The 12661-nt window shown below is 43.8% G+C and overlaps 1 protein-coding gene across 1 annotated transcript in view; it reads left to right on the top strand.

The window, feature by feature from the left end:
• ppp1r14bb (protein phosphatase 1, regulatory (inhibitor) subunit 14Bb) overlaps positions 1–11185 on the top strand; it is a 12363-nt gene extending 1178 nt beyond the window's left edge. The window contains exons 2-4 of the mRNA XM_019856108.1: positions 9384–9467; positions 9697–9729; positions 9807–11185. Coding sequence (XP_019711667.1) covers positions 9384–9467; positions 9697–9729; positions 9807–9875 — 186 coding nt within the window. The 3' untranslated portion in view covers positions 9876–11185. The remainder of the gene's footprint in view (positions 1–9383; positions 9468–9696; positions 9730–9806) is intronic.
• The last annotated feature ends 1476 nt before the right edge of the window (positions 11186–12661 follow it).

The raw sequence follows: 12661 nt of genomic DNA, 5'->3' as shown, positions 1-12661 counted from the left end.
GGGGCTTCCTGTGAGGGGCCCACTCGAAAAGCCCATCAAAGCCACGCTGGTGTCGTAACCTTCAGTTGCTGGTAAGCTCGGAAGCTCATGTCAACTTCACTGAGCTGGCAATGACCCACATGCTATTCCTAGCGTGAAGAATGCTTAGCAGGTTGGGAGTTTTCCCTCAAGAGCGACAGTGAGGGGGGCACACCTGGTTAACATGGAGCCTGCCTACGTTCCGTTGTTGTGTGGAGTATCCCAACAGCCAGAAAGTGTCGAGGGGGAAACTCTAAACACCACTTAAGGTGATTAAGTGACCCGCAGAGGATTTTGGGATCAATGTGCTTTGACTGTCTGCCAATAATGGATTTCAGATGCACGTCTGAAACTCGGATAGGCAGAATAAAAAGTACATGGACAAAAACTATTGGTTGGGGAAGATAAGGGAAATCTGTGGGTGGTTGCAGCCTCAACAGTTTGCCTTGCATCCTTCTGGGAAGACGGGTTTTGGAGTGAGTCTGTCGGAATTTCTGAGTGTTTGTCAGGTCAGAGGCCATTGAGGTTGTTTATCCAGAAGGCGCAAAGACATGCAGTGATTCCCGTGACTTGGTTAAATCAAGGTTGGGGAACACTGCCTTAGTGGACCTTTTTTACAGTCCCGTCCAAAAGTATTGGAGCGGCAAGCTCAATTCCTTTGTTTTTGTTATATGCTGAAGACATTTGGATTTCCGATCAAAAGATGAATGTCAGATAGATGTTTATAATTCCAGTTTAGATTTCATGGGATTGACATGTAAATGTGTGAAGCAACTCAGGACAGAGCACCTTTGGTTTCAAGCCACTCATTTTTCAAGTACCGTAAGCTAACGTATTAGTACGGACATTATTAGATGAACGGAAAGTTTAATATTTGGAGGGGTAACCCTTACTTGCAATAACTGCAACAAACCTACAACCCAAAGACATCACCAGACTGTTGGGTTCTTCATTTGAAATGCTTTTCCAGACCTTTACTGCAGCCTCTGTCAGTTCTTGTTTGTTTTTGTGGGGTTCTCCTTTCAGTCTTTTCTTCAGCAAGAAAAATAAAGGGTCAATTGGGATGCAAGTTTAATGAAGCAAGCTGGCAAGCTGTTGATCTGACTGACATGGACTGAGTCCAAGTGGGTGAGCTGACCACGAACAATGAAATTGGCCCATCTCATCCAGCGATATCACAGGGAATGGGGCTGGAACTTTGTTCGATCAACAAAGTTCCAGCAACAGGACAACTCAATGACTAAAATGCAAATACGGGCAAATGGGTTATGTTGGAGTCTTGGTTCCTTTAGGAGCCCCGATACCAGTGTGTGTGGGGAGTTTGCGGCAGTGGGTGAAGAACACTCAGAGAATTTAGGATTTTCATCCAAGGGAATAAGTCCAGGAGAAAATCCTTTGTCCTCATTGAGTTACTCAACATTTGTCACGTACAAGAAGCTTCTTGCGGTTTCTTTTCAGCACGTGCTGGAAGCAGTGCAACCAGAGAGGCTGATTGAGCTCGCAGCGGATATGAGGAGAACCCTGGCACGTTCGTCTTCCTCCCCTTTTGTTAGCCACGTGCGTCCTTATTAGGGTCTGACAGAGGCTATTTCGACGATTGATATATTTTAAAAAAAAAGGCTTGGAGTTGATTCCAAAAGGGTTTTGGGAATGTTCCTCCTTCAAATAACTCCTTGAAAGAACGCCACCGGTTGCCAATTGCGCTGGCATTCCTGCCTGCCAACATGTCGGATGTTCATCCAGCCACCTGCTTCATCATTGTGAAGAGGAAGGAGACTAGCACCATGGCAACCAGGCGTGTTCATGTTCTACCCCTTTAGTCACGTCTCCCTTTAAAAAAGAAAAAAAAAGTCACCCACCTCCTGTCCGACTAATCTTTCAGGATGATATCTTTATACCTTTAACAAGCGTGTAATTAAAAGTACTCGAATAATCAATTTTGCCGATTGTAATATCATTTATCAATAAACTGGGGCATTCAGGCATCATGGCAGTACCGTCATTATCATTCAGGTATTCCGATGTGGACATAAAATTCGCGGAATGTTGCGAATGAAGTCGTCCAACGCGATGCTACGCTAGCATATTAACATTAGCTAACATGACTTGTGGCAGTTTCTTGAGTCAGGAGTGACATTGTGTGAATTGATTTGAAACAATTTCAGCATAAAGAGTGACTGTATTACTCATATTGTTATAGTACGATAGTCAGCGTTTCACAAGTGATTAACACAAGAATGACGTTTTGTTTCCTCTTCCTGAGCCGATGTAATTGGCCCCATTTAGATCACAAGAAGGCTGTTGATTTTAATCTTAATTAACTTAATTATGCCACGTCTCCAATACAGACATGGTGTCTAGGAAGGCCAAAACCGTCCTCACACAAAAACACGCGGAAACACACGACATGCCGAGTTGCCTTAAACCTAACATGCGAATACACAGTGATTGACTCGGCAGGCCAAAAAAGGTTAACAACAAAACGCGGTTGTTGCACACCAGGAAGTGAAAGACCCCAGTGTGTCCCTGCAAGCAAAGACGCCCCCCCTCACGAAGACACACACATTTGTGTTAATGGTTTACACGTGGCTCCATGCAGTGCACACGGTTCCAGTTGGATGATGGCGTGGGGTGAGTCAGCGTGTGGTGTGTTTTGAAATGGAGGACTCACAAGGAGTGTAGGTGACTAAGTGTGTGTGGATTCCTTGAGTAAGGTTTGTGAGCTAGCGCAACAAATGCAGAGATTGAGGAATAGCGAGAAAGACGGAGAACAAGGGATGTGAGTCATTAAGCGGGATGTTTAGACAGGAAGAGAGACCAAGTGAAGGAGTACCCGAAAACAAGTATAAACAACTCACCGCATTCTCCCTATGACTCATGAGAAATAATTGTCAGTACTGTAAAGGAAAATCACAATTTTATCTATATATATATATATATGTATATATAGATATATGTATATATATATATATATAAGTTGAGAATGTGTGCAGCACAGTGTCGACTGGTTAGCACGTCCGCATCACAGTGCAGACGTCCAGGGTTCGATTCCAGACTTCCTGTGTGGAGTTAGCATGTTCTCCTATGAGTACGTGGGTTTTCTCCAGGTACTCGGGTATCCTCCCACATTCCAAAAACATGTAGGGCAGGCTAGTGGAACTCTCTAAGTTGTCCCTAGGTGTGACTGTCATTGTGTTTGTGAATGGTTGTTTGTCTTTGCGTGCCCTGCGATTGGCTGGCAGCCAGCGTCGTGCGTACCCCGCCTACTGCCCGAAAACAGCTGGGATAGGCTCTAGCACGCCCGCGAGCCACGTCAGGCCAAGCGGTGAAGTTGCGAATGTATCGAATTGAATCGTATCGAATTGAATCGTCGCACTTGGAGGGATATATCTTTGAAGAAAATGCCACATTTACAGCAGTCACAAGTTCATTCAAATGTATGTAAAATAAAACAAAAAAACAGAAAAGGCATTGCATCATACCTTCCAGAACTGAGCCGTACGTATGTTGAATCGAATCGGAATCCCACTGAGGTGAACCGAATCCTTTCGCACACCGGGTATCAAAAAATCGTATCGAATCGTTTTTTGTGGCGAGATGCACATCCCACATCTCTCTCTCTCTCTCTCTCTCTCTCTCTCTCTCTCTCTCTCGCTCTCTCTAGTAGCTAGCTAGCTAACTAGCTAGATACACACACACACACACACACACACACATACACACACACACACACACACACACACACACTACATATTCCCGTGAGTATGGTTATATTATCTGTCTACATATGTTGCTGTACCGCTTGTGTTCAGCATTATAACGGCGCCATCTAGATGCTATTCGTTAGCCTGTCTGTGGCTTTTCCCAATCTGTGTTAGCGCTGAACTGCAGTTAACTTCCAATGGAAAGTTATGTGGTTGTTTTAAATCCACACAATATGTAGCTCTTTTTATTTTACTCTGTGTGTGGTGTGACAGTAAACGTCAACTGGAGTGGCATTAAAACATCCTGAAGCCTCTATTTTGAAGAATTACCCTCTGCCAAACTGCTGCTTGTCTTGAAACGAGTCGGAGTTGAATATACGCTTTTGGTGGGATCCCAAAATGCACTGCGTGGTTTTCTTCTCTTGACCCGGGCTGGGTTGTTTGTCAAAATGCTGGTGTTGGCCGCGTTGAGCTGCGCGCACCGGTGACTTCACTCTTTCCAGTGTTGCGTTTCAAGTACTGGCTCAACTTGACGAGCTTGTCATTTTCTCTCGTGTCACACGGGCCAGCCTGTCAGCCAAGTGTGATGGGTTAAAGGAAACCGTTCAGAGACTGCATCCAAACAGTCACCGAATCACAATTCAAAACCCTCTGCTCTGTCGCCACTGGTGACATAATGATAATCGGCATTAATCCTTGTTTGTGTGCATTTCTATTTCAATCTCCTCTTAATCTCCGTGTTACAGTTGTAGTGAGAATGAATGGAGAAATTTGGTCATGGTTTGGACATCAATCTACACTGTTCCTCGCAACAAATTGGCCATTTTTCTTTTTGCTAAAATGCTGCGAGCTGCTTAGAAAATATCGGTATGGTGTGCGGGACAGAATGTGTTCTCCCTGCTCTGGTGTGGTGGATGTCACCCTGAGGGCTGCCTGGCTAACATGCTCAGTCAAACACACGCATGCATGCACACACATACTCACGTTAAGTAAATATTACCCAAAAAAACAGTGAATCACTGGACCAGGCCAAACAAACAAAAAAAAAGTTGAATCATTCAACCATTACGTGGGGCAGCTATGACTTTGGGCATTGTTTCATTCAACCATCGATGGGCACATCACCAAACAAAAATACCCAAAAATGTTTTTGTACTCAAATTTGACGGTTGGTAGTAGAAGAGATTTGTATTTTTGGGTGACCGCAGTGCTCTAAAGTGAGTTATTTATGTTGAAAAAGCAACACATTGCCTACACTCTCCCGAGTATGGCGACAAATGTTTCCTGGCATGCTGAACGGCAGGCAGCCTTTGTGGTTTGGCCCTGCGTGATACACGTCCATGACATTCAAGAGGCTCTGGAGGCCTGTTTGCATTTTTTATCTGCCCTGATGTTGCTGCGAGGCTCCAGCGGGCTGCATTGAATGTGAGCTTTGTGTTGTTTTAGGTGAGTTTTTTTTTTTTTTTTAGGACATAAAGGCACTTGATGATGACGCATGAGCTGAGTTGAACCGAAATAGCTTGTGTGAAAGCCGTGTCGGAGCGCATGAGGGACGGTTGGGACGGACGTGAGACACCGTTTTGGACGCTTACAGACCAAATGCAGAACGTGGTGGCTGGCTTTCATCAGCCAGTAAATGAAAGAAAAAGAAGTGTTGGGGGGGAGCACATTCAAGCTGATTAATTGACATGGACGGCATTTTTATAAAGTGTGTTCATTTTGGATTTTGAGGCAGATAAGAAGAAAAAAATGAAAGTTGAACTGCACCTTCCTAAGAGCCACTTGCTCCTAATTTCGACAAAAACAACCTGTATTCTCATTGTAAATCTTTTCGGACATGAACGCAACTTTGCGTCACGGAAGAAGTTCACTTTCAAAAAGAAGAAAGCAATCTCTTGTTTGCTTGAGCTGTCTCCAGTCTACGTATCACATGTTAATGGGGCATCCCGTGTTGGTCACATGTGTTTTGTAGCTACGGTCAAGTAATATCGTGTGTTTGGCGCTGATGGGTAGCAGAAGAAAAAGTTTGCCGGAAAGTGAGACAAGGGGCATTGTTTAAGCGCCACGCGGCCGACTTTTTCCACCCCTTCCTGCTTCCCGTCGGCCTCCTGCCATCACTTCCCTGTCTGGCGCGTCCTCACCCACCCCGCTATCTCCTCCCTTCGTCCCCTTTTGCTCTCAGCTCGACAAAACGTTGCTGTTGATGAAGCACAGCAGGCCAGCAGGCTAATCCCGAGCATGAGGCCAGTGTCCTGAAGTCTATTTTGGTCAATGAAATGTACCTTGATGTCAGCCAAGAGAAACTCGCATCACCCTTTTGGGGGGGGGGGGGGGTAATTTGTCCTCATGTCCGACCCTGAATTGTCCTCATGTCCAACCCTGAATGGATCTCCGTACATCGCATGGCTATTCCTGCATGTATTTGTTTATGCCGCCATATTGGACGGTATCGTGTGGCACCTGTGCGCTAAGGAATCACAATAGAGAATGATAAAACGCATATTTATCTGGGTGATTGCTTACGATCATACACATTTTTTTCTCTTAACCCATAAGAGCCCAGACCCATTTTTCCAAAAGGTTTTGATGGGTTAAAATCAGACAAAATTCCGAGCCGGCTCGGGAAGCGGCGGCGGGCGTGGGCTCGCTAGCAGCCTCCTCGGCACTGGAGTCACCGTTGTCACGTCTTTCACCGCCATTGAATAGTAAATAACGATACAATCACGTTTGATGGTTAAACTGATTCAGTCATTGGCTCACCTGGTATGAAGTGATAGCGACACAAGCGGTAACCGCCACTATGAGAAGAATGCCACTTTCCCGTCTTGTTCTTGGCCCTCCTTTTGATGGCATTTATGATGCCTTGTTTTTTTGTTAGTTTTTTTATTAAGTCTTTACAGTGCTTGCCCCTTCCCTTGTCCCCTTTTGCTGTGGCACCCCGATTGTCAAAGCGTGCCATTTGCTCATACTCAAACCAGCAACATGTTATCTATACTGCTAAAGCAGCATTATTTACATTTGGCGCAGTGCATTGTGGGATGCGTGACAACAATGTCATGAGCTCCACACACACAATAAGACTATTACACACCCTCAAAATTTATATTAGTAAAATAAAAATTAGTCAGTCATTCAGAATTCCTGCTTGGAATCACTTTCAGCAGTGTTGAAAGTGTACAACATTCAGGCTCACTCGGAGCTCAAATGAGTGGCTGACTCATGATCAGGATTTTCCAGTTAAAATGTTGGCTGAAAAACCCGGACTTGCTTCATCAACCGTATGGCAAAATGCGCCTGCAGTTTGTCTGTGCTGACCCACTTTTGTGTCTTAAGTCTAAATGCAGCGTGTTGTACATGACGGGTGTCGCAATCTGCTGTTTTTCAACCCTAACTGGCGTTTGAGCTGTGCGCCACTGACGCCGCTTCTACTACACGCCAAGAGAAATCCGAACTGGGCCTTTCTGATCGTCTTACACACACAACTGACACGCACGCACAATGACACGACGGCTCTGCGCCGTCACTTTTCATTCCCGCTGCGACTCGCCGACTCACAGTATGTCTTGCCTCCGCCGCGACGGAGTAACGACGTGTTTGAAATCCAGTACTCGAGCACAGTGGTACTCAAAAGTTTTTACATTGAGCGCCACCGCACAAATAACACGACAGATAGGTTTTATTCCTCAAAATTGTATTTATAAATGTTTAAAATCCAGTTTGAACACTTAATTCCGTGATTTGTTCGCACACCACTAGAGGGAGCCCTCGTAGCGCAAGTGATCCTCATACGAAGTGCAATATTCATTTTTAACGTTTTATAGAGTCAATAAATTCCCCTTCTGCACATGAAATGAAGAGCTTATTGGAGTGCCATGAAATTTCTCCTTGCAAATATAATCTTTAATACTCGTCAGTTCATGAAATAAGACGCCTTCACTAAGCTGTCAGGCGTGTTTGGCAAAGTTTGACAAGGTTGCCAAACAGGATATAAGCTAATCTCCATAACGGCTTCCTGGCTTGCAAATTTTATTTCTTTTTTTTTTTTTTCTTGGTTGCCCTTTTAGACCCGTTGTGGATTACAAAATGACACCGAAACACAACCCTAATGGATTTGTGGATTGCTGAACTCAAATGTCTCTTTCATCAAGCCTTAGCCACATTTTTTTCTTATCACTTGGGAAGCAAATTGTACGTTTTTTTTTTTTTTTTTTCAAAACTGCTCAAGTGTGCAAATTTCTGTCAGCAATCTGTGAGTCAATCGTCTGCAAAGCAGCACAAAGGGCGCTCGAGGGAAGCAGACTAAAAGTCAGAGGGAGTGTTTTGGGAATCCTCCCTTGTGGATCTTTTCTTTGTTTCTCCTGTAGACTCTTGCAAGCCATCCCGCCTCAGGCTCCCCGATTTCACGCAGGCTCTCCAATAGATTTCAAGTTGTACTTGGTGGATTTGGAAATGGATGGACGGACACAAAGGAAAAAGAAGCAAATGCCTATTTATTGCCTTCCAGAGTAGCACTTGGATACCATTTTTTTCTTTTTTTTGTGAGTGACACCAACCTGTCTGGATGTGCTTGAGTGAAAATGTGTCTTCATGATATATTCATAAAAGAATGACGATTGGATTCATGTGACACACAAGGAGCAGTGTTGAGTTTGTTTGGGGGGTAGTGGGCAGGTGCACAGACAGCTGGTGCGGGCGACTCGGGCTGAGGGAGAAGCGAAGAGATGCCAGAATCCTGGAGAAGCACGTCAATAATAATGGCAGCAACATCAAATGCAGAGGTTTCTGAAAAATATTCCAGCTGTTGCTGAACCAAACCCTTCATAAATATTACTAAATATATTAGGCTATATTACTTACTGTATTGTTGTTATTGTATTATTATAATTCTTATTAAAATTTTTATTACGATGAAGACCTGATTGGTTGGAGGAGAAACGAGGGTAAATTTTGAATCAGCGCAAAAAAAAAAAATCTGGAAAAGTGAGTTGCATCGCTGATAAAAAAAAAAATAGTAAAATGATGTTGATCGATGTTATTTTTCAAAATCGTTCAGCCCAAGCCAAAAGTGGGGAAACAACGTTCAAAGAAAGACCGCGAGAGAGCGTGTGAGTGATTTGTGTGTGTGGTTTATTATTACTGTAATTTTCTTGACCTTTTGTTGAGCTCGTCGATTGTTTCTCTGTCGTTGTTACTTTTGGAAGAATGTCTCCCTCTAGAGGTCACATTCGGTAGCTCACTGTTGGGAGAAAGGCCAGATATGGCTGAGCTGCTGCATTTTTAGTCAAACGCACAGGCAGTTCTGGTGTGAGCAACATTCAAGACACTTTACACAAGCTAAAATTAGAAGTCAGATGACATTATGCGCGCTCTTCCTCTTCTAGTTTTATACTGTTAAAAAAAAAGGTGGGTGAACTCAAAACTTTCAGCCAACAAACCGATCAAATTTTAAGTTGGGCAATTCAACTATTTTAAGTATTATTGTTGTGAAAATTGGCTTTCCCGCAACTGGCTTGCTTTGTTGCGCGAACTAAAATTGTTCCAACTTAAATGACTGTTTTAGCCGCAAAATACACAACTTGTCCACTTGACAGTTTGGTAACACTTTTTTTTTTTTAAATGAAAACCTTGATGGCGGTGTTCCCTCGCTCACTTTCTTCCCAGGAGGAGGCCATCCCAGAACTTGAGATCGATGTGGATGAACTGCTGGATATGCCCAGTGATGTGGAGCGGGCCGCCAGGGTCAAGGTAGGACAACGAACAGGGTGGTTTGATACCAGGGGTGCCCAAGCCCGGTCCCCGAGAGCCCTTATCCAGCCTGTTTTAGATGTCTCCTTTCTCCATCACATCTGATTCAAGTGATCAGGATCGTTACCAGGCTTCCGCAAAGCTTGTCAAACCAGACTTGGGCAACTCTCATTTTGGACTCATTTTAAAATGCATTCGGAGCTAAAATGGATCCATTCCTGTTTCGCAGGACTTACTGGTGGACTGCTTTAAACCCACTGCGGTAAGAACACCGTCCCCCTTGTTTCGAATGTTTTCTTTCCTACCGAGTTTGGCTCAAGTGTGTCGTCTATGATGTAGGATTTCATCTCAGAGCTCCTGGACAAGATCCGAGGGATGCAGAAGCTTTCCACACCTCAGAAAAAATGATGGCATCCTTCCCTTCCATCATCCTTCGTTCATCAGCCACCTCTCGTCTTCCTCGCACCCACCCTTCTCACCCGTTTTGTCACTCAAGTCATCAAGTGCTGGAGTTTAAGGGAAGACTAGTCATATTTTACTCGGCAGGTCAGGGGTTTAGTCAAAAAGTTCATCGTCTGCTTTGTTTTGGAGGTCGTTTTTCGACGGAAGTCCTTGCAGAGTTTAGGGGTGATCTTTACTGTACACCACCAATGCCTCCTTTTTACCGCATTTACTGCATTGAAAGACTGCTGAAAAAAAAAATCTGCACTCTGACCATCAACAATTATACACGGTGTATTTTTAGACCAGCGTCAATCGAAAAAAAAAAGGAAAAAAAAGAAGGAAAAAAAAAAAGATCGTACTGTAGATGTGGCTAAAGTAGGTTTTCTTAAATTCCAGTGTGTTTTTCTGCCCTCTAATGTGCAGTGGGCCCGCGCATATTCTGGTTGCTAAATGTTACAATCATCATAGCACGTTTTCTTCATTTGACAGTTTTTTTTTTCTGCTGTTCTTTATGAGAAAGTTATTTTTTAGTAAAGGACTGGTTCCTCTTAGTTGATTTGTTTTGGGCGGGTCACTCTCTCTTGCAGTCCCTCAACTAAGCTGCCTTGTTGTTTTTATAATTGTTATAATCTTCTATGTCACTCTTTATTCCCTTTCTTGCTGCTGCTCTTGCTCCCTTTCTGGCCATTTTCAGCCCACTTCATTCTTTTGTGCTCAGCTCGTTGCGGTCACGTGAAGGTGGGAAGTGTCACCAGAGCTGTCTCGGGATTTCATGATGTCATCAAAGTCACCAATCGCGTGACGGGTGTTAGCAAAGGTTCAATTTTGAACACTTTGAATACACCCCCCACCCAACCCCTCACCCACCCCGTCAAAATTGAGGACTGGAAAAGCATGAATCTACACAGCTGTCTCTCAGCTGCGTTTCTAGCTGCAGCTGCCAGTTACATCAGAGAATGAGCCATTTGTCTCGAATCTCATGCCTGTCCGGTCCAGAGAGTGATCGGTGGCCAATAGGAGAAGCACAAACGTTTTGCTGTGATTCCTGTGACCAATCGCCAGCACCTGTGGCGGCGGCAGCAGGACAACGCTATCATGTGTGCGCGCCGTCTCATTCGTGTCCTCGCTCTCCTCCATTTTCATCCGCTTGCTTCTTTTCACGCTTTCTTTTCTTTAAGAAACAGATGTTGCCTTAGGTATTATTTATGTTACACAAACCAAATAAATGGAGGACTTTTTTTTTAAGGTGTAAAGTGTGTTACTGAGCTTTTTTTTTTTTTAAACAAATGATATTCATGTTTTGGCTTTTTTATTGTTATTTTTAGAAGTGAGTGTTTAATACTTAGGCCTTGATACAGTGATAATGTTCTTGACATTTACCATTTGAATACTGATCTGTTTTTAATGCGATCATGAAACGTCTTTCATGCTAGGCCATGGATTTACACAAACAAAAAATCCAATCAGATGCTAATTCCTTTGGCTGTCCTTGTGTCATACCCAAACCGGCACTGTTTGCAGGAAACTTTAAGATTGTACTACAAGAAGAGGCAAGGTCAACCAGAGTCACATACCTTTTTAGACTGTTCAGATTTTTTTTTTACTGTTGGAGAAAATTGCAAAAAAAAAAAAAAAAAATCAATCTACTGATTATTGGCATTGAGGCTAAATACAAGAGCTAAACAGTGCAGAAAGAAGCTTGTGCTTTTTTTTGGACGATTGAATCAAGCCAACAAACAAATGTAGCAATATCAACAACAGGAATTGTTTTTGTCCACTTTTGTTACACTTTTATGCAACTTTAATAAAAACATGTAAAACTGAATGCTTGACTCTTGCCTTAGTCACTGGATCCCGGACACATGCAGTAAATTAGCGTCACCTGGTGGTCAATTGACCTGTATTGCATCCACATACAGATTTAGGAAGAAATAATTCAGCCGAAATTTATTAGTTTGAAAGCGTAATACAGAAACACATGTAATAATTACTACTGTGAAAGTTATACATTTAAGTACAAGTTTATTATTAACATTTATTGGTACTTCCGGGTACAGAGGCGGCAAAACGTTTTTGAGGCGTGTCATTGGTTTCGACGTAACCGAAATCTTGTTCGCTATTGGTTTATCTTACTGGCGTGCTCGGATCTGATTGGCGGCCTCTACTAGGGTTAAGTGTCTGTTAAATTGATGATGCGAGGTTGGGGGGCGGGGGGGGGGAATAAACGGAGATGCGCAGTTGTTTGGAGCAAAACAACTTTATCTGAATTTACTGACGTTTAGCAGCTAGCTAACTCCCGTGATTGACAATAGCATCGGGACCTTGCTCTCTAGCAACTTTAAAAGTCTCAGCTGTTGAAGCTCTTTTGTAATCTTCCCGTCAATCTAACAAATTATGATCCCAAATCACTTTATTAACAGTGCTGCAAATAAATAATAATGATTCAAATTCTTTCAAAACAAGCAGATCTGAAAATGAAACAAAGGTACACCGTTTCAATTTGATGAGTGTTTATTTCTTTCCTCCTCAAAGCTGTTTGCTGAGTTTGCGCGCCTGCCTCTCGCGGGCCTCGAAGGCCAACTTGGTCTCCATCAGCTCATCCAGCTGGCGGCGTATGTGCACCATGTCCAGCTGCGAGGCCTCGCACTGCTGCCGCAGCGCGGACGACTCCACCCGCAGCTGCGTGGCGGCCAGCGACAGTTGCTCGCTGCGCTCGCGGCACTGCGTCTGCATCCGATTGGCGTCGCGCA

The sequence above is a fragment of the Hippocampus comes genome, unplaced genomic scaffold (assembly GCF_001891065.2).
Source record: "Hippocampus comes isolate QL1 unplaced genomic scaffold, H_comes_QL1_v1.1 scaffold246, whole genome shotgun sequence".
Classification (NCBI taxonomy): domain Eukaryota; kingdom Metazoa; phylum Chordata; class Actinopteri; order Syngnathiformes; family Syngnathidae; genus Hippocampus; species Hippocampus comes.
This window is presented reverse-complemented; position numbering and strand designations above follow the sequence as displayed.